The following is a 25,489-nucleotide window of genomic DNA, read 5'->3' as shown; positions in this document are numbered from 1 at the left end:
TTTCAATTTTATTCTTTGTTCTTCACTTTTTATGATTATATATTATTTGCCTTTTATGTTTATAAATAAATTAATTTAACTCAAGTTATTTATAAGTCTATATAACAACCTAAGTATCTAAATATATAAGGTTATTTTTATCATATAGACCAAATTATTATTATTATAATTGACTCTTTTATTTTGTATCCACAGAGGAAAAACAAGAAATGCAGTTATGGGTCGGCTGATATGGATATTCTGGAAACCATGGGATATATAATCACGCTAACGACGCGAAATAAGTAAATCCAGAGATGAATTCTTCGTTTAGCCACCACGGCATTGTGCCCGAACGCAAGGTTGATTCGGATTACTTCCAATGCTTTCTTCTCCACACGCGTAACAACGCGCGCCTATGCTGCAATCTGTGATATCACCTTCAGGCGCTTTGCACATGGAGCAACTTAAGTTGAGGAAACTATCAACATTTTAAAAGTTTCTTGTAAAAAGTTGATAGTTGCTATAACGTTTACGTTTGCCGCAATTTTATGGCAATCTGTGAGCAACTTTCATAACCGAGTTGCTAAATCTACGCAGCGATCAGCGTTCAGTATGACAATTGATATCGAAGAAGCAGCACTTGCTCTCATTTTATTACGTCGTCGCCGTCGACGGCAACTTTAAAAACCGGTATAATATTTAACAGTTGCTAGTTGCGGCAATTAGGAACTATCTTAGTCATCGATTACAATCAAGTGAAAACTGTTGACGATTACCGGAACTCGAAACTCGAGTTGCTATGTGTGCGCGGTTCAATTGAAATATATGTAAACAGCTAGTTGCCAGTTGCCAGTTGCTCCAATAGTTGCTCCATGTGCAAAGCGCCTCATTCTGCCGTTTTACGTTGCAGCAAGTCAGCGCTGAACACAACAATTACAAATCTATAATAATAGCTCATCGATAAAACAAAAGCAATTACAATCTGCTAGGTTGATCTTAATTTTGAAAATAATGTTGTAATCTTACTAAATAAACATTTGATCATTTGGATAAAGGTAAAATATAATGGTGTAAAAATGTGTGCGGCCTAATAGGTGTAGATTACAGTGAACGAATTACTTTAACTAGTGGAATCATAAGTGTATTGCAGTTGAATTTATTTTACTTAGTAATTGTAAACCTTATTTATACAGACATAACATTCATAATTGTTTAGCAATGTGAACAAAAACAAATTTTAATAATAACTGAATACACACGTTATCGAAATTTGATTTCTTGTCCATTACTAGGAATATCGAAAGTCTAAAGGAGACGGTGAAGTGATGTTATTGTTAAAATGTTGGAAATTGTCATAATTTCTTTCCATTTAACATGTTGATTCATTTCACCACTCGTATTAGCCTAATTAAATTTAAATAGCTATAGATTGTGAATGTTAAAGGTGTCTGTATTAAATAATTGCACCACGATATTTTTTCATCCAATTTTTTCATGTTTTTTTACTTATTGGACATAATAACACATAAATAATAAATTATTTACAATAAAAAATAATGTTGTTTTATTCAGAATCTGTTTCATTGATACCTTGATTTTATTATACAGAAAACAAAAACAAAGCATAACAAAACAAAGAAAAACAACATAGTAAATAAATAAAATAAATACTTTTGGTTAGATTTGAACCCACATTGTCGTAAACGATGTTTGAAACCGGTTCATTAACCACTCGTCCACGAGCACTACGTCTATTCAATTGAAAATGTTGATTGATATCATCGATTGTCAATATTATTAACCTTACCCATATATTAAATTATAAAAATACGTATACCGACACAAAAATTATAGTATTTACCAATGTGTGCGTAATAGGCGTTTGGCTATTACGTTTGTTTTTATGCACATTACTTTAAAATTACCCACACATGTAAAGGTATTGCATAGTTATAGTTATGTTGGGTGTATACTTATTACTGTGGCTTTGTGTACGTACAGGTATGTATAAAGAGAATAAACATTAGGTATTTAATTTGAATTAAATATAATAATGTGAATATTTAGATTGTCATAATTTCTGTATAACATAAAGTAAAAAAATATTAATTTTACCATAGGTAAATAACTAAACAGAAAATGAAACAAAAAACGTATTAATTTTTTCAAATAATTTCTTACACAAATAAATTCAATACAAATTACTTTTTGTAGAGAAAACAACCTTATCTTTCATAGGAATTAAGTTTATTTTCAATTGTCAATACTCATTTATCCCTCTTCTTTTGGCATAAGTAATGATTCCACGAGGAGATGACATTAATGTAGGTCGCCTGAAAATATTATTTAAAAAGTTGAATAAAAAAAAGAGTTTTGTTAGAATAAAAATATGTTTTTAAAAAATGTTTTTCTTAAAATTGCTTACGGCTTTTCTTTTTCTTCCTGAAACAAACGTAAAACAATGCATAGGTTATTTTAATATATTATGTATTTTTAAAAATATTTGGTTATTCATAAATCAATGTTCGATTTCATTCACAAGGGTTGAAAGGCTAATTGATGTAATCGACATTTTTATGCAATATTAATTTTATTTATATACACATTCGGAATCACGGCTTTTTTTCTCCATCGAATGAGATATATAACTCAATATCGCAAAAAGATGTTAGATAAAATAGAATTTCAACCGACGTAAGTATTTTTGGTATAATAATAGTTTACTTACTTTATGTTGTTTCGGAGGTGATTCGGTTGGCTATCGACGGTAAAATAAACAGTTTAAAATTGTCATCAACATCTTAGACATCTTAAAATCTAAGTATAACAAAAAGATACACAAAAGAGTATATTCAGGTAAATTTTATTATATTAGCAAGAAATAGTATCAATAACATTATTTTATTTTAAAGTATGCCACAAATAGTATCAATAAAGTGTAAAACCACGACTGAAAAAACATATAAATCATATAATAATAACTTTAAATACACACATTATTAAAAAAAATATCTTACGTCTGTTCCAGAGCGTAGAACATGCAAATCCTAAGAATAATAACATTACATATTTTATTACCAAAATGTGTTTTCAAACTAATTTCAAATTATAAGGCTTGCTATCACTTTACTAACTATGATTACGACATCCATTTGTTGTCAGTGGTGTGTAAATAATCTAAGAAAGTAAAATAACTCGGAAAAAGTCACATTGGTACTTTGTCGTTTGTGGGTTTCGAACCCGCGCCCTGTGTCTTTAACATAGTGGCCACCGCGATTCCGCATCGCACTTGTAACTTATATTTATAGTGTTGAGAGTGCCCACGGGTGACGTCGATTTCTTATTATCTAGTAGACTCATATGACTTAGTATGCTCATTATTCGGCTTTAATAAAAACAATACAAACCTCGTTTGAGTCAGTTCTTGCACGTAATCTTACTGATTTCTGAAAATTAATAAAATAATTGTTACAATGTTTTTTCTAAGTAACTATTAATTAAGACATTAACGTCATCAATTGTATTTTATACTATTAAGTGCAAACCTCTGTTTTATCTTCTGAACCTAATAACGATTTTGACTGCAAATAAAAATATTCAATATATTAAATATGCAAAAAGTTTAAGAAGCAAGCATTGTTTTTAATAAGTCATTAGTTTTTTGTAGGTTTTATGCTTTTTTATGGTATAAGACTGTAAACGAGCAGACGGATCACCTGATGGTAGGCAATCGCTAGAGCACACCCGAAACACCAGAGGCGTTATAAGTGCGTTGCCGGCCTTTTGGGGGTTAGGAATTTAAGGGTAGTTGGGGAATCTGAGGTTGAGAAGTTGGGCTTTATATGAGAATATTATATTAATTTATTAGAAAATGTTACTTTAAATTTTAAATAATACCTGCCCTATGTACTCACCTTTTTAGATTTACCAACCTTTTTCGGTTTTCTTGGGAATAATGGAGCAATGAGCTGTTATGAAATGTAATCTTTAAAACATGATAGCAACTGAATATTTTCATTTACAAATACTCATTTATTAGATCAGGTTTTTTAAGGGGTGAACATCATCCAATGACTTTTCTTGTCTTGGGCCACTTACTGCTCTCGTTATTCGAGTCGGTAACCCGTTAGGCAGTCATTCGATTTTCATTTTATTCACAAGATCTTTGATTAATATTGTATGTACTGGTATACTGGTATAATAAGTGATGGTAATTGAATTATTTGCAATTATAAATGGATACTAACTTACCTTGTAATTTGATAAGAATTCCTTCAATAGTAATAACAACGATACATTATATTGAAAAATTCACTTCATATTGAAATATTAAAGAAGTATTATTATTGTATAATTAACTTACTTCTGCTATTTTTCTTTTTTCTTCTATCGCTGAAGGGTGGGTAGTAGAATTCTGGCAAACAGAAATGAATAGAAATGTACATTTCTTGGTTCAATATAAAAAATCATTAAATTATTAAAACACGAATGTGTATGATCTTTCAGTCAGTGGTATAACTACAGGGTGGCAAGTTGGCAAAATGTCATGTGCCTCCAACTGGGTTACAATGGATATAATGCCACAGGCCTCTGGAAGGAGCCCCCGTGCAGAGGTTCTCATCTGGAAGATCTCTTATTTATATTTGGTAGGCCTCCATTATGATGAATTTACCACAGGTCTTCATCGGTACAGTTAGCCACTGATTTCAGTATTAATTCAATGACTAGGTATATCAGATAACAAACTCGATGTATTATATAAATAACTGTAGTAAGAAACATATGCCAAACTAAAATACCATGTTAATCGTCATGCCATTTTGTGTTTTTCCAGCTATAGTCTAAGTGCATGTGTATAAAATGTGTACATAGTTATGAAACTAGACAATGGCTTACCTCTGTCTGAGCTTCAGTCGCATTATGAACTATTTCAGCTTCCTTTATTTCAACCACCTAGATAAATAAAATGTCTTATTTAATTATCATGTTTTTTGGTCTGACTGTCGACTGTCGCGCTGCTATTCTAACAGCCAGTCGTCGCGTCGTGTGTCGCGGAATGCTGCTCATGAATATGAGCCTCTACATGCAAGCATGGCTTGAAACTACTCGAGTTCCTCGTCAAATAGTTACTTGAGTAAGCCAAATACATTTTTTTGTGGAATAATGGAGATGGAAGTGCCGTCGTGTATGTCGATGGCGAAAAGACGCAGTAGAATTTAGTATGTACGAATGTTATAATTTAAATAAATTTTCTTCTCATCAAAGTCAAAGTATTTATTTCAATTAATCCTAAATAAGGCTTTTTTGAAACGTCAAATTGAATTGTCCGTCAGTCTGTCCGTCAGTGAAGCTAGGCGCTCGTTCCAAAGTGTTGCTCCGAATGGAGAAGAACGAGCAAGAAACTCCATCATATCTAAACACATTCCCTCAAAGCACAAAGTAAATCAACATTTCATTTTATTATAATTATAATCACATCGATATGATTTGATTGCACTGCTCTGAATGAATTAATTAATTACTCTCGACTGTCAACATTGAACGACCACTTATGTACATAATATATATTTATTAAGTGCCATTAGGTTAATATATTGATTCATTTACCTGCTTTTTAGTTTCAGGACGACTTATAATCTGTGAAAATATATTTATCAAATAATATTGTTATGTGGTTAAGGAACATTTTTCAGAAGGACCAGAATTTTAGAACAGTATCTTAATAGTGTCATAATTTCTGGATGAGTTAATTTAGTTAATCTTACATACTTTCATATGTAATGAATCTAAGTAAAACTCTTTTTCAGATAAGTTATTAAAGACTTCTTTTGCAAAGGTGAAATAGCTCATAAAAATAGGTTAGTCACATTATATTCTACTTATGTATTTTTTTTTATCATCACTTACATTAAAATCATTACAGAATTTACCTGATAAGATGTTACCTCCTTAAACATTACAAATTAATTATTATAAAGTGTAAGTTAGTAATATCACATTTATGTATTTTGAAACCATAGTAAGTACTTGTGTCAAAATAATTTTTCGTCAGTGAAGGACCAATACTTCCTAATTGACAAGTCACGGTAAAGATAAGACCAAATTTTATACAAATTAAAAAAAAGACGTTTCATTTCTTGGGTTTTCATACGCTAGTTACTTCATACATACATACATAACCTCACGCTTTTCTCCCACGGGGGTAGGCAGAGACAATGTATTTACAAATTAGTATCGGTACTTCACCGTCGTTTTTGATTAGATTGCTTAATGATTTGTATAAAAAAGTAGATGAATAGAATTATTTATTTATTTAGTTATATTATAATTAAATTGCTTACCGGACGACTTTGTGATATTTCTTTCAGTGATTTCAGTGTCAATATGTTTCTGTGTTGGGAACGTAAAATATGAACATGTTAATAAAAACTTTAGTAAAATTGAAAACTTTAAGGAATCAAAGGTGGTTTGGTTTTTTAGATAATATTATTTAGATTTATAGTCATGGTTGTTTTAGATACAATTAGGTAGTATATTACTCACGAATATTTTTCTAGTAGTGTCTTTCTGCGGTCTATTTCTTGTTCGAGTTTTCGATGTGCGTTTATTAGCCGTTCTAATGGCACATCCTAGAAAATTGCAAAAAGTTTTTATAAATTAACTTATTGTGCGATAGAATTCACAGGTATACACTTATGCGGCTAAGATATTATTGGTGAAGGGAGAAGGTATTATTGGTCTATTGAATTCATAATGAGTGTGTTGATTATGAATAAGTATGATAAGGGTAAGATTAATAAAAAACATAACCCCTTCTGGCGCAGTTGGGTAAAAACACTAGAAAAATACTTACACTCAATGAATTTTCATAAAGATTCGATGTGCGCCTGTATTTCAGATTGAAAAAAAAGTAGTTATAGTTCGATAAGTATTCGATTCATTCCTAAATGAGTAATATTTTTAATGTATCATTTTAATTTTGTATACTTTATTTCCATATCTTTATATATATAATTCTTCTGTACGTGTGTATGTCACTGAACTCCTCTTAAACGACTAGACGGATTTTGATGAAACTTTTTGTGTGTGTTCAAGAGGATCTGAGAATGGTTTAGATTCACAATTTTGTCCGCTGGACAATGTTTTTTTAATTAATTTTTAATTTATTAGTAGTTGTTGATTTTGGAATGTTTTACATCGGATCCGACGGACGGCGCTACCATCGCAGTGTCAAATATTAATGACGTTAGATATTGTCATAACATTTGAATAATAATTTTCATCAAAAAGGTCCAGAATGTTTTAGCTTATTAAAAAAAGAATAAAATTTTCAAATTAACGTGTAGACAGGACAACGTCTGTCGGGTCCGCTAGTTTTTTTATAACTATCGTCAGATACGTCTCGTCGTATGTCTCAGTATTAATTTAGTTTGCTAAATTAATTAAGTAATGTACGCAAGACACACGACGTCGCGCAGTCTACTGCTGTTGTTTGTGATAAAGAGTCTCTCTATGATTTGAAACTAGTAGAGCTATTCTCAATATATTTACGTGAGTAAAATGTTGTTTTTAGTTAACTTTATATTTCTGTTTTTAGAACAAATTCAGGTACCACAGCAGGATCATATTTTATTATTTTTACTTACATTTTGTAATTCAATGGTTGGTATAATTTGAATATTTCTTCATTGGCCTTATCTTCAGGTTGTGTCAAGTCATTGATTAAGTCGTTTTGTTCCGTTTCTTCTTGCAATTTGCTATAATGTTGTACCACATCTTCTAGTCTTGTAACCTAATAACATAGATTTTTTTATAGTAGAAACTAGTCAAATAATTTAAGGCTTTTAGTTATGCGAATGGGATATGAAATATAATAATATTTTGGTATTATTTAGAGTATTTTGTAAAACTATTTTTTCATAATTTAATTTCAGTTGAATAAGTAGATTTAGTACTTACCTTGAAGTTTCTCAAATAAGATTTGAGAGAGATTTGCTTTATAAAATAGAATGTGAAAATTACCAAAGTTTTTAAAGAGAAATAGTAGATTTTGTAAAAAAAAAACAAATAAAATCAAACACAATAGATATTTTATGGTAAAGTACGAACACGAATAGTTATTTATAATAAAATTAATTTAGCTTTTTTAAGAATAGGATAGTCCAAGGTGAAGTTCAAAAGACTAAAAATAGTACCACAGGTAATAAAAAGTATTATATAATATTACTTACTGGTGTCAATGCTGTATTAACAATACCTTCAAGATGCGGAGTCCTATATAAAATCCAACTTATAATATAAATATTATGTTTAGAAACTCACTAAGTAATGCATATACAAATTATTAACTGCCGTACTCAGAGACGTTTAATGATTACTTAAACTATTCCTTAGCAACGATTTTGTTCCGAAAACAATTGCGAAGGACTGGATAAGGCAACCATTAAATGACTCTGAGAACGGCAGTAAGTAATTCACATACAAATTGTTAAGTATAATATCTATGTAACATTTTTTGAAATAAATATGCATAAATATCCAGACTTAGAATATAAGTAGAATTATTCAATCATTTTATTTTAATATAAATTTAATAAAGTAGGACAGTATTGCTAATTATATTTACCTATATTCGCCATATAATTTTTAATACGATAAGTAAGGTTACCGTTTTTTTTGCTCACCAGAAGGCGCTAGTATGAACCTTAAATTCTTTTGTCCCATAGGAAATTAGTCAAACCATTGGACGTTCAATCAAGTTCATATTTCGTTGCTACAGTGATTGGTCAAATTGACATCATGCTTGTATGTAATGTAAGGCTCATTAAATTTGTTAAAAGAAATGTGGTTAAAGGTATGTATGTTATATTAGTTACTCACTTGTTCTCCCATTGCAATTGTTCGATTCTCTTCTTAGTCATTTCTAAATGATAGTTGCGATATTTTTTTGCATATTTCTGCAAGAGTGTATCCTGAAAGAATTTGTATGATTTTTTTTTCAATTATTCAAGTCAAGGATTGATACTGTAATTAAATATTTCGCAATATTTTTTATCTGTATACCAACCTATAATTATATATAAATCATACCAGGTTAGGTTAAAAAATATATTATGAATAATAGCTTTTGCCCGCGACTTCGTTCGCGTGGAATAGTGACTTCCGGCAAATTTTTGGTTTTAACCACATAGGTCCCAATCTCGCGGAATCTCTTCAAAAATGAGACGTAGAAGATATTCCAGGGAACTCTTCAAAAATCAACATAATGAGCTCTGCGTTTGAATTTAATAGATGTATACTCACTTAGGGCATTGAAAAAATTGGTTAAAAACGGACTTAAACTAAAGAAATATTATAATCTTTCCGAACTTAAGATGAAAACTAACTTAAAACTAAAGAAAGCTACGAATTACGAATTTATAACATTTAAAAAAGAAATTATATTACAACCTATCCTCTATGCTATAATAACCAAGCTTAAACTAAATAATTTAAAAGAAACGACTTAAATCTAATCTATCTAATTAATTAATAAATTAGACTTACAATTTTATTAAAAAACTAGCTTTTGCCCGCGACTTCGTTCGCGTGGAATAGTGACTTCCGGCAAATTTTTGGTTTTAACCACATAGTTCCCGATCTCGCGGAATCTCTTCAAAAATGAGATGTAGAAGATATTCCAGGGAACTCTTCAAAAATCTCATAATGAGCTCTGCGTTTGAATTTAATAGATGTATACTCACTTAGGGCATTGAAAAAATAGTTTAAAAACGGACTTAAACTAAAGAAATATTATAATCTTTCCGAACTTAAGATGAAAACTAACTTAAAACTAAAGAAAGCTACGAATTACGAATTTATAACAATTAAAAAAGAAATTATATTACAACCTATCCTCTATGCTATAATAACCAAGCATAAACTAAATAATTTAAAAGAAACGACTTAAATCTAATCTATCTAATTAATTAATAAATTAGACTTACAATTTTATTAAAAAAACTAACTACAGTAACTACTAATAATCGATATCAAACTAAACCTACGTTATATAATTTAACCAGAAAACCAGGAAAACCCAACAAATAAACTTATTAATTGACAAATACAACGAAACCAATTTAGAATATACGAAACAGCAGGACCACTACAGACAAATAATCATACGACTGATAATACACTTTTTCTACGATAGTACCGAAGCGCTCGGCCGATACCCAACCAAATGAATGTAACGAAACCATAGCGCGATCTATTTCTATTTTTAATTTTTTGATTTTTGTAAAACTATCCTATGTCCTTTCTAAGGTTCTAAACTATATCTGTACCAAATTTCAACCAAATCCGTCAAATAGTGGCCGAGATTAATGGTATAAGCATAGAATAGTGTTCGACGTGATTCTTTAATTTGACATAACTTTTTTATTTATGAACCGATTGACATGAAACAAACCCTAAATGTAAATTGAAGCATACCACAATATATTCGTGAAAACCGCATCCAACTCGGATCAGCCGTTTCTGAGATTAGCGCGCATAGACACACAGACAAACAGACAAACAGACAAACAGATAAACAGACAAAAAAAAGTTAATTACATTTTTGGGTTCGACATCGACATAACAATAACGATTTTATTATATGTATAGATAAATAAATCTTACTTGTGCTGACAAATTGTTATTTTGTGACAAGCTGAAATAGAGAACAGAGACTTAAGTTAATTTCATCAAGAACGAAATAATATTCAAAGGAAAATATTGGAAACACATTTTTTTAAATCACACATAATTTGAATTAATATCTCTATATTCTTCAGTTGATTAAACGCTTTTGTTTACAAAGTGTTGATTTAAGGTACGTGTCCACAGGCCCGCATCGTACGCATCGCACGCACAAATTAAAATCCGTTGCGTGTGATGCGTACGATGCGGGCCTGTGGACGCGTAACTTTAAATAGTACGTTATTTTGGTGTAGCTATTTGTTTTTATAGTAAGTAACGAACTTACATTTGCAAGTTGTTAAGAAACGACTGTGATCGTCTATTTCTTCGTTCGTCATATTGGTTGGAGTTTCTGCTATGTGTCCTTTGTGGAACCTATTATTGAAAGAATAGTTTAGGAAAACTATCATAACATAAAATTAAATATTGAGTAATATATTAATACTTAGTAATAACATGAAACTTACAGTGTCAGGTACCTTTAGCAGTGCTATCACAAACCTGAATATAGAGTAACATAAATATCAAAATTTATTGCCTACAAAGTACTATCGACGATATACATACATAATATATTTATGTCATTGTATGTATAGTACAATCGAAAAGTACACTACACTAAAAAATAACATTGTGGAAGTCAAATTAAGAAAAGACTTACTTTTCCTCAGAAAGCTGAAAAATAACATAAGAAATTAATTTTTCTTTGAATAAAATTACAAATGCACAATCAATGATTGCAGGATAGGTATACGTATTCTCTAAACACTCAGTGACATAACTGCTATCATCAATCAGTTAAATAAAGATAAATGAGATAAATATGTGAAGAAATCCTCTTAAAAAAACTTACTGGAAGTATTTTAACGTCAGCATGTTTTAGATCTAATTGACTGTCATCAATCTCGACAGACCTAAAAAATAAAAATTGATTATTTAAATATCCGAAACTTAATTAACCGAGTCGCAATGTCTGATTGATATTTCATCATCTTCCACTTAATCTTTAATTTAAAACACAGAACAAAGTCAACATTTCTTACCCGAGTCTCAGAATATTAACATTATCATGTCGATGACCATTTCTCCTAAATTCTTCTTCAGGTGTTTGTGGCCAGTTACCACGTCTTGACTTTGATCTAGGGTAATCATTAAATCTTCGCTGGAAAATTAATAGTCTCTGTAAGTTTATAAACTCTATTTACATCTATAAGAAGATGTGATATGAAAAAGAGGAGGAGGAAGGAATTACAAATGTGTTGACGGTATTTTAAAGGTTAAAGATTTAGTATCCTTCATCTCATCGGAGGGATCTAAAGAAGGTAAGCTAAGGAGGTAGGATTGGGTTTCCGATAAACGTACATGCCGAAATACGAAGCAATCGTTCTTGTTAGGCCGTGGTATCACTCCGGTCGAGCCAGCCCATTCGTGCCGAAACGGGGTTCTCTACTTCAAGAGATAGGTACTATTTATTTTTAAAAACTTACGTTATTTATCTCTGAATCATCTGAATCCTCGTTTTGTCTGTAATTTCTCCTTTGTGCCTGTGAATGTTATTTTAGTAAACTTACATATTTATTTTATAACGTAGATAATGGACATCAGATTGTTTAGTTTTCGCTGGTAAGAGTGTACTTTTGTTGCAATATGTAATTGTATATTTAAAATATTAAATTAAATTAAAAATTACCTGACGTAATCTAAAAGTGTCACTATATTTCCTTCCATTGCAATCGTATACATTCTGAAACTAAATCATTTTAATGAGGAACGCATCGGATACAGACTACACTGGATAAACAAACGTTCAGATCGGCCAATTTACCCATCGAGTGTGTCAGCGTATAAAACATTATTTTGCCAAGGTCAAACACGCGATGGGTTAAAAACGACCTGTATCCAGTTTATCTAATTTTGTTCACATAATCATAATTCCATAATACTGCACACCAATATTCTCTGTGTGATCCACAGATTGTTGTTCCGGGTCTGGGGTTATGTATGTGAAATTGTATTGTATGGTTGTAAACGCACCCACGACACAGGAGAAAACCTTATGTCACATCTCACAGAACAAGTAGATGATAAAAAACTAATTGGAGATTAGACTTGATACAATTTTTAAAATTATATCACAAAATGCTGCTGGGTAATTGTTGAATTATTAAAATTAAACCAAAAACTGGGTACTAAGCCAATAAAATTCACAAACTTAATGAAAAATGCCTTACAATGATAGTTATAAGAAAAAATATCACAGTGAATTCCATTTCATTTTTCAGTTAATACTGGCCGTCGTATTACTGTTAAAAACTTATAAACGTCATAATTTTAATAGAATGGTGTTCAAATAATTAATTACCGTGAAATGAGCTGTGTCATAAAACATGTTCAAAATAAAAAATATTAACTCGGAATTTATATAGGAATGTGAATATTATTAATAGTCGGATGATTAGTTTCATTTAAAAAGTTGATACCTAATTTTATGTGACAGATTTTTTTACCTGAATGGATGAACAAACTAATAATCTTTGTTTGTCTTGATGTTATAAACTACTTAAAAAACAAAGTTATAGGTAAATGTGTGTATTGATACGCTTTTTTATCCTCGAAGGGATAGGCAGAGGTCCACATTACGGCAAGGAATGCCACTGTACACCCACTTATCACTATTTGTGTTTTAAGTGCCATGTAATAGGTACAGAGTTCAGACCCTATTCTGAACTCTGGGCAATTCTAGAGTCTTTGCTATTACTGAGAAATTTTCGAAAAAAATACCGTAAAAATTTGAATGGACACTTGATAAATCATAATATCAAAAAACATTTGGACTTCATTTTTACGTTCTAACCCAACTGTATCAGAAAAAGGTTAGGTACATCTAACTACGAAATAAAAGAACATGGTGTCCGTAATGTTATTTTTAATAATATAAAGAAATACTCTTATCATCATCTATGGAAGAAAGAACTGGATTCCTTTCGCGAGTGATTGTCCAAAAAGTCTGAAATGAAATAATTAATAATTTTAAGATATGTGGCACAAATGTTTATTGAATATAATTATATTGAACAGATTTTTAGCGGCGCAGTCGACTCTTGATAATTCGAAACTGGACTCTTCAAATATTTTGAATTACCGACTATTCAAAATATCAAATGATCTGAATTTTGAATTTCGCTGAAAATTTTGGTACCTGCTGACCTCTGCAACGTCTGACATCTTTCTGTCCCTATCTCCCTGCAACTGAATTATTGGGAGGTTGATGTCGATAATTTTGAATTAACGAATCATATTTTGGTTACGTAGTATTGATGTTTTCATGCGAATTACCGAGTGTATAAAATATATTGATTTATTTCGAAATAAAAAAGGATTTTCTAGATAACTTCGAATTATAGAGAAATTCGAATTATCGATAGTTTGAATCAATAAGGTTCTGTATTAGCTTCTATGAATAATCATTGATTTAAAAAAAATGACGCAAGTTATTTATTTAATATTGTATTTGTAGTATAAAATATTACGTACTTGGACCTTTTCTGAGTAAATGGGTTCTGTAAAAACCAACATAACAATGTAATTATCTAACAAAAATAAATTAAATTATAATATATTAGACAGACAGACAAAAATTAAAAAAAAATGGTGTGTGTCGAAGTAAAATGCGGTTTACTCCAATTTTATGTATTATTTAGACCTTACCTAAGACTAAATATATAATATGTTTTATATACATGTGAATACCGTGTGGCAAAATAAATTAACATAAAATACTATAGATATATCTACTCACATCGGTTTGGGATCGGATTAATTTAGAAGTAGCTGCTTTTTTTCTCTTTCTAGTTTGCTATAATCTCGGGTACGTGCTACTGGTATATCCTTATTAATATACAATTATCATAGTAAAAATATTATTAGATTTCCCTTCAAAATAGGGATGATGACCGGGTATGAAAAATAAAAATGTAATTAGTTCGTCAGTTAGGTAATGAAAAAATATTAGACACGTATTTTTTTTATTTTGTCATATAAGATAACAGTACTTATATAAAACGAAACAAAGTTTAGGAGTGGGAGCAAATACGTCATTTCTGCGTATTATAATACGTATCTAGAAGTGACGTCGTCATTTGATATTTCAAATCAATATGTCTTCAAAAGTATTTGTTTTCCTAAGAAAATAAAAAATACGTGTGGAATGTTTTAAAATAATCTATAAGACGGATATTAAAATAAAAATTAGTTATCTACCCTATTTCCATCAGAATATTAATTTGCCCGAATAATGGATTTAAACCCCCTTTATTGGTAAAAAGCTTATTTTAATAGGATTGTAAAATAATAATATAGGTATTTTGAAATTAAAAACATAAGAATCAAAGTCAAAGCATTTATTTTCAGTTATTGTCGTAGTTATTGTATTTGTATGTTACCTTATTTCGTGGTTTCTTGCGCACGAGTGCTATAATGTATCTTTTGGAGGAAAAACAACATTATTCAAAAATAAATATTAACTTAATATAAAAACCATTGCAAAAAAAGCAAGAAGCAGATAGGATAGAACGTAAAATAATTTGAACTCACCTTGGTCTGAAGTTTAATGAATCACTCGATTCCTACACAAGAAAAATATTCTTATTACTACAAAATTGTGACTTATTACGAACTGAATGTTATGAAACGATTAGTAAATCGTAATTAACGCAAGAAAACGATATTTTTAAGATGTGTGAGAGTTATACTTCGGCACGAACGGGTCGGCTCGACCGGAATGATAACCATGGCCTCAATAAAACCGACGTAAAACAACGTTGTGTTTCCCTTAAATTCCTAATCTCAAAAAGGCCATCAATGACCTGTAACGCTTCTAGTAATTCGGGTGTCTATGGGCGGCGGCGATTGCTTACCATTAGGTGATCCAATTGCTCGTTTACCGGCTTATACCAAAAAAAAGTGCAAGTGACAAAATTTTTTATTTTTTTAAGATATTTATTATTCGTAGTTAAAAAAAAAAAACTTACTGGTAGTGAGAAGTCATTATTATTTCTTCTGAATCCAGTGTACAATATCCGTTCACCTGTACCGCCGTATCTGTAAACATTGACAGACATTTTATGTACAAATCTAGAAAAACAAATATTTTTTGACGGTTAACTAATAATATGTAAAATCGAATGGCTAGTGAAGTGTTTTATCAAAACGAATAAAAGCTATCCAATCCACTTTCAACATTATTTTTTAATTATTACTTAGTAAAATCTGGAGTTAATTAAAATGCCTAAGTGCATTTCTACTTAATTTATTTTCTACTAATTAATTCCGACCGCTTTCACCTGCACAGCTCCTATTGATGAATATACTATCCAACACTAAAGTAATTTAACATTAAAAAAAAAAAAAATGTCAATTCGAAGTTCTTGAGATTAGCGTGTTCAAATACAAACAAGCAAACAAACTCTTCAGCTTGATATATAACTTTTTTAATATTTTAGTATCAGTTAATATATCAAAAGATACAATAAAACGAAGAAAAAAAATAGGTAACGTAATTCTTAGTATTCCTGCACTTACGTGATGCCCAAACTATCAATATTCCCATAAACTCCAGCACCATTGTCCAAATCTTTGTGTGGGAACTTGACAGCAGATTTAAGCATTCCCAGAGCTGGTCTAATCAATGTATGCCCTGGGAGAATGGCTTCAGCTTCGGGCAGGTGACTCGGTACCCTTGGAGCCCCAATGATTGGTGACCTCATGCCAGCATGGGAGTCATATAATCGACGCTAAAAAAATAACTGATGATGAGGTACAGTTAGATACAGGATTCTAAAACTGGTAATAGCTACAAAGGGATATGTAGCAATATGTCAAATTGTAAATTAAGAGTACATTAAAGTATGTATTGTACTTTACACAGTGCAAGACTTCTGTGTTAATTTTGTTGAGAAGACACTTAAGTCATAAAATGTCCTTAAAAATCCACAAGAATAGGCACTAGGAATAAATAAAAATATCTGTGTATGTATCATTAAAAATAGTAACTTACATTTGTTTTATACAAATCGTTGGGATCGAATTCATACTTCGTGTTTTTTCTCTATAAAAAATGAAATGATACATAATTTATGTTTTTTACAATACCTATTAAAAAAATAAAGTCATACTATTATTACAATATTAAAAAAATAAAGTCATACTATTAAAACTACATGAATTTTTTGAGAGGTAAAAGCCCGGGTGAGGCGAGAGAGTGTGTCAGATTCTTACTGATTGAAAACCATCCCGTTCATATTCTTGCTTTGAGTTGAAGCGGAGCTCCGGTAACCCCTTAGGTTTAAAGCACATCATGCGGGAATGTTTTTGTAAGAATTAAATGTTTACATACTATAGGCAGTTGTCCCACCGGCAACGATGAACGAGTAACGAGTAGAGCTAGAACTAGAAACGAGTGAAAACGAGTGAAAACAAAAACAAACAAGTGAAGCGAGCACTCGCCGGCAGTGTGAACAGTCAGCGATCAACTATTTGTATATGCATCTCTTTTGTTTACACGGAAAGTATATCTATTGTACGTTTCTTGAGCGAGAAAATAGCCGATAGTTAGTCGTTCACTCGCCGTTGGTGGGACAACTGCCATAGGCAAGTAGTTAAACGTTATTTTGTCACACTCACGAAATCTCCAAGGTCTTCCGCACTAACAAAAGCTCTTCTCTAAAATAAAAACAAACACATGACAATAATAATTTTACGTTTCTATTTCAAAAAACGAAACATCAAATGAAAATTAAACACCAATTAAAATTATTGTGAAAATTAAAGAAAGGAACGTAATTGTTTTTTTTTTTTACTAGAAGTTATTTTTTTTTGTGGCCAGTGTCAAATAGATTTTGTAGGTATTATGCAACCTCTATGGTCAAACAATTTTTGCCAAATATTTTTACGAAATATTTTGTCTGTGGAATCTATCTGTCAAATATGCTGAGTTGTAATAATTATTTGTTCTCTGTTTATAAAATTGTAATATTTATATATTGCAATTTTATTTTCAGACTACATATGAGACTTTGTGTGTAACAAAATTAGCCTAGGTTACTCCTACCTAAACGTAACGTAAAACATCAGCTACCTATAAATAATAGTCCCTTCAAAAAAGCCGCATAAAATATATTTTCTTTTTTTTGGTATTTTAAGTTAGGAATTTGAATTAGATTTATATTATATTTATAAAGATAGTAGTAATAATTTTGGCCAAGCGTAAAACTTACGTAACTTATTTCATCTTCATCTTCATCGGCACCGTAAAAACTACTTCTCTGGAAATAATGGTATGTGATGTTTTAGGTGCTAGTAAAAAACATAACTTCTCTCTCTCTCTCTCTCTCTCTCTCTCTCTCTCTCTCTCTCACTCTCTTATTACTATCGGTTAAAAGTATGGTCTTATTTATGTCACCTAATTTCACACTTATATACCTCGTTCGTCTAGTGGTCGTGTGTGCGACTCTGGACAAGGGATTTTGGGTAAGATTCCTAGGTCGGGCAAATACTGTAGTATACTACATGCTACAGTAGTAGCATGGTGTCTGGTATTGTGCCCATTATGGCAATAGGCTCACTCCCTATCACATGGGACTTATAACACAAATGGTGAAAAGTAAGCATAGATTGTATGTTATGTTATATTGTACAGTGGCATTATGTGCCGTAATGTGCACCTCTGCCTACCCGTCACGATGTTGCATTAAAACTTACATATTTTTTCGTCTGTGGATTCGTGTTTATGATCTGTGAAATAAAATAGATTTTTAATTATTACTTGGAGCCTAAACATACTAGGTTTTCTTACGTCACGTATTATTATAATAACGCGAGCGCGTTCGGCGCTGTGATTGGTTAGTTTATTCGAGCCTGCCAATCACAGTGCCGAATGCGCTCTCGTTTCGATTACGTTAAACGTAAGCAAACTTGAACTAAGGGCATTAACACTGATTATATATTGACGACACTACCTCATTGATTATATTTTTCAAAAATAATTAATCCAACTTAGTGTAGCCATTTAGGAGTAATGCGCATACTTACTTACACACATTTCAAGAAATATTTTTATTTAGATGTGTACAATTAAACTTACTTTATCTTTGCCATCCTTCTCTGTTTGTAGACTCCTTCTGTATTTCTGTTAACAAGGAATTCATGTATCTATGAAATAAATAGTTACTTAACACAGATACTAATATTGAGTGCCTGTTCACCACCTATATAAGTGCCCGTTAAACTTATGTGACAGATAGTGCATACAAATTATGTTCTTAATTCAAAGTTATCTGATACATAGAGGCTATCCAGACATTGTGAAACAAGTCCTAAACTTCTTCGCAAAAATATATTATGACTTACCAATAGCAAATTTATTGTATCTTCCAATGTAATAGCTTCGCATTTCAAAATATTCTGCAAATAATAAAACCTTACTAGTAATGCTGACTGAATGTGTACAGTTTCTACAAGGATTCCAAATTTAAAATAAAAAGAAACATTATTTGTTTTTTTCCTTTCTTTTTTTTTTATTATTTTGAATGTTATAAATGTATTTTTATACTTTTTTTAATAATTCTTTGGGAATAATTTTATATTAAAAATAGAACAACAATTTAGAACACTGACGTCATTGGATAAGTAAATGTACAGGGCAGTTAATAGTCAAATTAAGTATTTCAATGTTAAAATGATATTCGTATAAAATAAAATAAAAATTATGACGCACAAACTAACTTATGAACATAATTGTTAATAATTATAATATTATTTCTTACAATAATTAAAGTAAAAACAAATATAAGTACAGCGGAATCCATTTCATAATTCAATCAACTGATTTGTGTATGTTATAAAAAATAACTTTCAGTTTATAACTGTAATAACATTTGACTGATTGCCGTGAAATTGACTTGCGGCCAGCCAGTTATGATAAAAACCATTATAACTGTCAAATAAATAACATGCGTAATGAATTAGATACGTGGTTTTGTCGTATTCCAGCGAATGAAGGAAGTGTTCCGAGTACCTACATATATTTTGTTTTTCTCTTTTTTCTCTACATAATTATTTTAAAAACTTTTAGTTTTTTTCATCATAATCGTTATGGACTATCCTGTCTGTTTACTGGAATATGGGCCTGTGAAATCTGCAATCCCTTTTTTTAAGATGGGGGAAAATCATCTAAAGACTTCTCCCGCTTTGGGTGAGGCGGGAGGGAGTGTCAGACTCTAACTGACTAAAAACTACTACGTTCCTAGTCCTGTTTTTTGAAGCCCCGGTAAACCAGCTAGGTAGTCCTTAGCTCGATGACGGGTATCAGCGCTACTGAGCCCCATTCATGGTGGTCTGATGGCTCTTTGAAGCGCGTGTCCCTTAGTAAGTTGTTAAAATACCTTCGAAAAGATTTAATTTAAGATGTTGACATAATATAGACGATTTGATATAAAACTGTTAGTCTATATTGGTTACTTAGTCAGTAATAATAGAATAGTTTCATTTACGGATTTATTCATAAGTTTTTTTTTTTATATTTAGTAGTAGATGCACAGCCTATTTAAATGAAAGTACCTCTAGAAATGTTACTAAATGCTAGAAATGTCACTGTTGTTAATAAATGAGTAAGCGTCAGACTGAGGTATCTGGCACCCCGCCGACGCTTTCGGCCTCCCACCAGACTTATAGCCTTATTACGACTTTCCTTTATGTTTAACGAAATGTAAACGAGATCGCGTTCGGCGCTTTGATTGGTTGATTCATTCAAGCGGGCCAATTACAGCGCCGAACGCGATCTTGTTTCGATCTCGTTAAACGTAAAACAAACTCGTACTAAGCCCTTTGGTTGACGATATGACAAAATTCCTCAAAAACTAAAAGATACATCTAGGAAAGCTGCAAGTGCTCTATATGGTATTTAGATTAATGTATATACAGGGTTCTTAAATAAAACAAAATGTGAATTTCACAACAGTTAATTATTTCTTGACTTGCGTTGTTTTTGAAGCTTCTAAAGAATTTGATAAACTTCATATCGTTTTCTTCTGGCGTATGTTTTTATACCTCGAGGTATGTCACTGTACCTGAAAATTTAGAAACAGGTGACTTTATCTGCACTTCGCGGTTATTGGTGGAACAGAGTATCCAGGCACAATCAGTTTTTCATTCCTAATAGTCTTCTTTTTTTGAGGGAGTAAATCATCCAATGACTTTTCCCGCCTTAGACGACGCAAAAGAGAGAGTCAGACTCTTACTGACTAAAAACCACCCCGTTCCTACTCCTGCTTTTCGAGCTGGAGCCCCAGTAAGCCCGCTAATTAGTCCGCAGCTCAGGGGTATCTCATAGTCTAGTAGACATCTAAATTCTTGAATTTGTATTATGTACGCATACTTACTCTTTAGGATTAATTCCGCTCTAAACGAAAATAGATTTCACATTAAAAAATGATCTTCAACAATAATTCAATTAAATTACCTCGTTAACCAAAGCTATACTTACCAATATTTGATCTTGAAGTTCCTAATAAAACGTAAAAATAGAAAAACCTTAGTTTATTCCAACATATAATAAAAATTATAATATTTGTGTTATAAGTTCCATTTAATTGCCATATACTCGTACTGGGCATAATTCCAGACTCCGTGCTACTACTGAGAAATTTTCAAAAAACCAAAAAATGCCCAGTAATATTTTGAATTCTATGCCTGATACGGGAAACGAACCCAATACCCTTTGGCCGGCAGTCGCACTTGCGACCACCCGACTAATGAATCGATCTTTTTGTCTTATCGTCATTATAATAATACGGTAAGCAAGGCATGGCAAAACACCAGTATTGTTACTTCAAGGCATTGCATTCTAGGTGTCATGTGTATGTGAACTTGTATGTTTATAAATGCACCCACGACACAGGAGAAAATCCTAGGTTCAGACAACGCTTTTTTATGTATTTTCACGTTGTAATAAAGTCTTACCAGATGATGTTTTATATGATATTTATCTGTATAAGTTTGCACGGGTTTCGGCTTTGGCCTTGGTGTTGGTGGCTGAAAATAGAAAAATTAATCTTAACTTACGTTTAATTCAAAAAGGCTATGTTACACATTATACATTAAATTTAAAAAAAATCTAAATTTTACCACTGTCGGCTTTTGGTATGTCTGTACTTGTTGTTGTTTTTTAGCTTCTTGCTGTGAAAATTATAAAAAATTGGCACTTGATAGACATTGTTACCACATTTTGAAGAACATATAATGTTTTGCCAAAAATGAGATGCATTATTATAATTACCATTTTCTGATAATCCCGTATAAATTGTTGGGCTTCTAGCTAAAAGAAAAATACGCATAGATGATAATTTATAACAAATTGTATAAAATACTATATTAACCAAATTGTTTTTGTTAGATACAATTAAAAACATATAAATACCAATTTCCGTTTTTGATACTCTTCAAACTGCTGTGATTGTTCCTAAAGAGAACAAAAGGTTTCTAAAATGAATAAATAGGTCAATTTATAATTTTACCTAAATTTCTATCGATATAAAATGAAGTTTACCACGTGTATTACCAAACTATAATCTGTCTCTATTACATTCGTTCGTTATTATATTAACTGATTTTGATGAAATTTGATATACTGACAGGGTATGACCAGATATTAGGTGATAGGATATAATATACAAATATTAAATTACCATCATCTGAATTTTCTCCAAGTCCACTGGTGGCTGTAAAGGTTGATAAATTTTTATTAGTTTTTGGTAACTTACTACTGCGTGGGCCTCTGAGCAGCAAGTCCTTTTTACTAGGATAGACTTGTCACTGCCAGTAGTATTAGAGACTATGCTAGCTGATACAGAAAATTATAGAAAAGTGGCTTCCTTTTGTGAGACTGTAATGTCCCAAAAGGAGGCTGCTGAACGGGATCTCGAGAGGACCGGTCCTGCTCATAAAAGGCATTGAAGAGGCAACGGCCTTGACGATTAATCCCGCCTACGTCAACTGCAGGCGGACCTTTGAGGCCGCAGGTGCATAGAGCGAGGACTCTAGGTGGCCATCCAGCGATCTCAGGGAAGATGGTAGCATAGTGGTGTACTATAGGGGCTCCACAGTAGGTATAATTAGAGGACTAAGAGCCCGTTATCGGTGTTGAAGGTAGCCAACGGGATGGTTTTAGTGAGGTAAATATCCCACTCTCCCAAGTCTTTATCCCCAGTTCAAGAAAACTGGGTAGCTACTATTTTTAGATTTTATAAGTAAGTTATGATATAAAAAGGTAATCGTGTTACCTTATAATATTGCTGGGCAGATACTTGTGGCGATTTTTTCTAAAATACACAAACATAAATACAAAATATCAATGACCAATCGTTTAGCTTTTTTATTTTCTCATTACTTAACCATTTTGATATTTTGAGATAAGTATCCCATTTTGTTACTATTCTGCAATTGAGTTCAGATAAAGTCATTGTGTAGAGATCGTTACTACATGTGTTATTAAATTATTATTATTAAATAAAATAAAATACGATTTCATTGAGCTTACTTCAGGGCGATCCGATCTCACAAACTGTTAAAAAAATGTTTTATCGTTGAATAATATAAAAACAGAAAAAATATATATCTAGGAATATAGTAGGGAGCACTCATCAAAGAGTTTTTGTAATTGTCAGAATGTGGCAGTAACTGCCGTACTGAGAGACATTTAATGATAACGTAAACCAGGCCTTAGCAAATGTTTTTCGGAACAAAATCGTAACTCCTTAGTAACGATTTCTTACTATTCCGTAATAGTATAATTTATTATTAAATGTCTCTGAGTACGTCAGTTATTAGATTTAACATTATAAACCTTTTGTAAGACAATAGCGTAAAAGTAAAATTATTATCATGTTACAATCTGACGCTCTAATTTAAGTGTGATTGCATGTAGTCTAGTTTGAACTACCTAACAATATAATGTATGAAACTCTAAAATGTACTAAAATTTTAATGTGTAATTGTAAATTGAATGTTGCCCTCACCTTGAATCTCTGCAATAAAGATAAATCAATTATAATATGATAATTATATCTCGAGTATTTGTTAGTATTTTTTTACTAAAATTACTAAGTACAATTTTGAAGTGGGGTGAAGCGGTAAGCTCAATACTGATCGAGATGGAGGACCTCTGTGGACGCCTTATCTAAGGGACATAGAAACTTAAGTCGAAGAAAGTCTCTAAGTAAATGCTCACCGTTTGAGGTTTTACTGTTGGTGGCAAGCGTTTCTGTAAATAATAACCAAAAACAAATGTTTGGTACAATCGTGACAGTTTTAAAAACGTTACTTAACTTTGGTAGTTTCTTCAGTCAATAATAAATTATTTCGGCTTTTCAATACAATAAAATATTCATATATTATAATCACTATTTCATTTGAAGATTTAATGGTGTACTTAATTTTCGAATAATTCTAGTTAATAATATTTTGTCGAAATAAGCCTGTTGTTTGACGTAAAAATCTGATAACTCACTATTTCATACAAAATCAAGGAAATATTGTTTTTGACGTTTCAAAAAAAGTAACGAATGTAACGAAAATGACAAGCAGGAAAAAGTGTATTAAAGGCCATCTAGAATTAAATAATTTAATTTAAATTAGAGCGTCAGATCACTTAAATTGATGACATTATAATGTTTTTTTTTTTTTTTTTAAATTGATCATAATATAATGTTAAACTCATTGAATGCTACCTATTTTTACCACATATTTTATTAATCAAACCTTTTACATAAGGTGTTCTAAAATTAATTACCATGGCTTTAATGTAATCTTCAAACATAACACTACCTCCCATTAAAGCCGTGGTAGATAATTTTAGAATACTTTATATACAAGATTTTATTTGATCTTTAAGTGTCAAACAAGAGTTAATTATAACGGTGAAAACTTGCATAAATTGATAATAATTTCTTAGTACTCGATATACTCACCTCCTCCCCAATTGTAGGACGATCCGGTCCACGGTACTACAAATAACATAGAAAATAAATATTGAACTGACTATAATATTTCGTGTATTGCATGAAATAAGACATCTAAAGAAGAACTAGGTACAAAAAGAAGAATTTGAAAGGAGAGGTTTTGGTTTTTAATAACACTATCTAAGCATAGATGATACGGGAATCAATATTAACTATCTGATATCAATGATAACCTTTTTAAAACCTCGTATCATCACAATTTTTATATTCCCGAAGGAGTAGGCCCAGGTTCAAATTACGGCACGTATATTTGTGTAATAAGTTCCATGTAATAGGGGGTGAGCATGTTGCCATCAAAGAGGCAGCCATTTTCAAACATTAAATAATAAATTGTAATCATATCGATTCCCGTATATCTACTCTATATAGTTTCAGAGACTCCTAAAAGTATTTGTAGGTTAAAAGACTGTTTTTTTTTAAAGATAGTAACCAATTAAAAATGTTGTTCTTACCTTAACTCGCTACGAATACGATACAAAACAAAACTGATCATGAGTTCACTGTTTAAACATTAACACTGATTGTAGCGCGGCGCCAATTATTCTATTTGCCGGACAAACAAACGTACGGTTGGTATAATATGCTTATATGCAGGAATAACAGGTGCTTACCGCTAAAGAATTAATTGGGTTCCAGTTACGTGTGCTTTGCTGTAATTGACAATATAGGATTAAAATAAATTAAAGCCATGGTTTTATGTGTCTCTGCAA

General features: G+C 31.2%; 3 protein-coding genes across 8 annotated transcripts; all 3 read right to left on the bottom strand.

The window, feature by feature from the left end:
• Positions 1 to 2,108: 2,108 nt before the first annotated feature.
• On the bottom strand, positions 2,109 to 13,053 carry LOC118263029 (uncharacterized). 6 transcript variants are annotated; one of them, XM_050697281.1, is made up of 27 exons: positions 12,939 to 13,053; positions 12,398 to 12,457; positions 12,195 to 12,251; positions 11,751 to 11,869; positions 11,561 to 11,621; positions 11,369 to 11,382; positions 11,175 to 11,208; positions 10,994 to 11,082; positions 10,648 to 10,678; positions 8,863 to 8,954; positions 8,214 to 8,271; positions 7,942 to 7,977; positions 7,629 to 7,774; positions 6,836 to 6,869; positions 6,526 to 6,611; positions 6,324 to 6,372; positions 5,590 to 5,619; positions 4,879 to 4,935; positions 4,346 to 4,396; positions 4,234 to 4,254; positions 3,915 to 3,950; positions 3,528 to 3,563; positions 3,390 to 3,428; positions 3,000 to 3,029; positions 2,711 to 2,740; positions 2,408 to 2,424; positions 2,109 to 2,315 (listed from the first exon to the last, which is right to left on the bottom strand). In XM_050697281.1, the coding sequence occupies exons 1-27, from the start codon at positions 12,975 to 12,977 to the stop codon at positions 2,243 to 2,245; spliced, it is 1,425 nt and encodes a 474-aa protein (XP_050553238.1). In that variant the 5' UTR covers positions 12,978 to 13,053; the 3' UTR covers positions 2,109 to 2,242. The 6 variants fall into 6 exon arrangements, with proteins under 6 accessions (XP_050553238.1, XP_050553236.1, XP_050553237.1 ...); XM_050697279.1 differs by having other exon boundaries at positions 3,897 to 3,950; positions 12,939 to 13,052; XM_050697280.1 differs by having other exon boundaries at positions 3,897 to 3,950; positions 8,214 to 8,256; positions 12,939 to 13,050.
• A 2,039-nt stretch (positions 13,054 to 15,092) lies between these two features.
• LOC118262724 (uncharacterized) lies at positions 15,093 to 19,669 on the bottom strand. Its single transcript, XM_050697378.1, has 11 exons — positions 19,530 to 19,669; positions 19,114 to 19,167; positions 18,848 to 18,892; positions 18,466 to 18,498; positions 17,982 to 18,029; positions 17,389 to 17,427; positions 16,763 to 16,813; positions 16,288 to 16,499; positions 15,738 to 15,807; positions 15,301 to 15,332; positions 15,093 to 15,189 (listed from the first exon to the last, which is right to left on the bottom strand). Exons 1-11 carry the CDS (start codon positions 19,569 to 19,571, stop codon positions 15,114 to 15,116), a joined length of 702 nt encoding a protein of 233 aa, XP_050553335.1. The 5' UTR covers positions 19,572 to 19,669; the 3' UTR covers positions 15,093 to 15,113.
• A 1,038-nt stretch (positions 19,670 to 20,707) lies between these two features.
• Positions 20,708 to 25,182, bottom strand: LOC118262780 (uncharacterized). Its single transcript, XM_050697348.1, has 11 exons — positions 24,729 to 25,182; positions 23,300 to 23,323; positions 23,043 to 23,081; positions 22,449 to 22,481; positions 22,181 to 22,222; positions 22,040 to 22,078; positions 21,889 to 21,939; positions 21,724 to 21,795; positions 21,248 to 21,268; positions 21,144 to 21,163; positions 20,708 to 20,831 (listed from the first exon to the last, which is right to left on the bottom strand). The coding sequence occupies exons 4-11, from the start codon at positions 22,452 to 22,454 to the stop codon at positions 20,759 to 20,761; spliced, it is 324 nt and encodes a 107-aa protein (XP_050553305.1). The 5' UTR covers positions 22,455 to 22,481; positions 23,043 to 23,081; positions 23,300 to 23,323; positions 24,729 to 25,182; the 3' UTR covers positions 20,708 to 20,758.
• Between the last annotated feature and the right edge of the window lie 307 nt (positions 25,183 to 25,489).

This window comes from Spodoptera frugiperda, chromosome 12 (assembly GCF_023101765.2).
Source record: "Spodoptera frugiperda isolate SF20-4 chromosome 12, AGI-APGP_CSIRO_Sfru_2.0, whole genome shotgun sequence".
Taxonomy (NCBI): Eukaryota; Metazoa; Arthropoda; class Insecta; order Lepidoptera; family Noctuidae; genus Spodoptera; species Spodoptera frugiperda.
Note: the sequence above shows the minus strand (reverse complement) of the source record. Positions and strands in the feature narration are given on the sequence as shown.

Bases quoted from the DNA above. Each gene is read 5' to 3' on its own strand.
- LOC118263029 (XM_050697279.1), bottom strand. From the start codon at position 12,977: ATGGAATTCACTGTGATATTTTTTCTTATAACTATCATT. The intron at 7,978-8,213 runs GTAAGTAATATT...TATTTTATAAAG, and splicing joins TTAATACAGCATTGACACCA to CAAATCTCTCTCAAATCTTA. The intron at 3,564-3,896 runs GTGAGTACATAG...TTTTATTTGCAG, and splicing joins AGGTTGGTAAATCTAAAAAG to TCAAAATCGTTATTAGGTTC.
- LOC118262724 (XM_050697378.1), bottom strand. From the start codon at position 19,571: ATGGATTCCGCTGTACTTATATTTGTTTTTACTTTAATTATT. The intron at 18,499-18,847 runs GTAAGTTTAATT...TTTATTTCACAG, and splicing joins AGAAGGATGGCAAAGATAAA to ATCATAAACACGAATCCACA. The intron at 16,814-17,388 runs GTGAGTGTGACA...CATTTTTTATAG, and splicing joins CGGAAGACCTTGGAGATTTC to AGAAAAAACACGAAGTATGA.
- LOC118262780 (XM_050697348.1), bottom strand. The intron at 22,079-22,180 runs GTATTTATATGT...TTTTTCTTTTAG, and splicing joins AGTATCAAAAACGGAAATTG to CTAGAAGCCCAACAATTTAT. The intron at 20,832-21,143 runs GTAAGTATGCGT...CTAAATTTTCAG, and splicing joins AGCGGAATTAATCCTAAAGA to GTACAGTGACATACCTCGAG.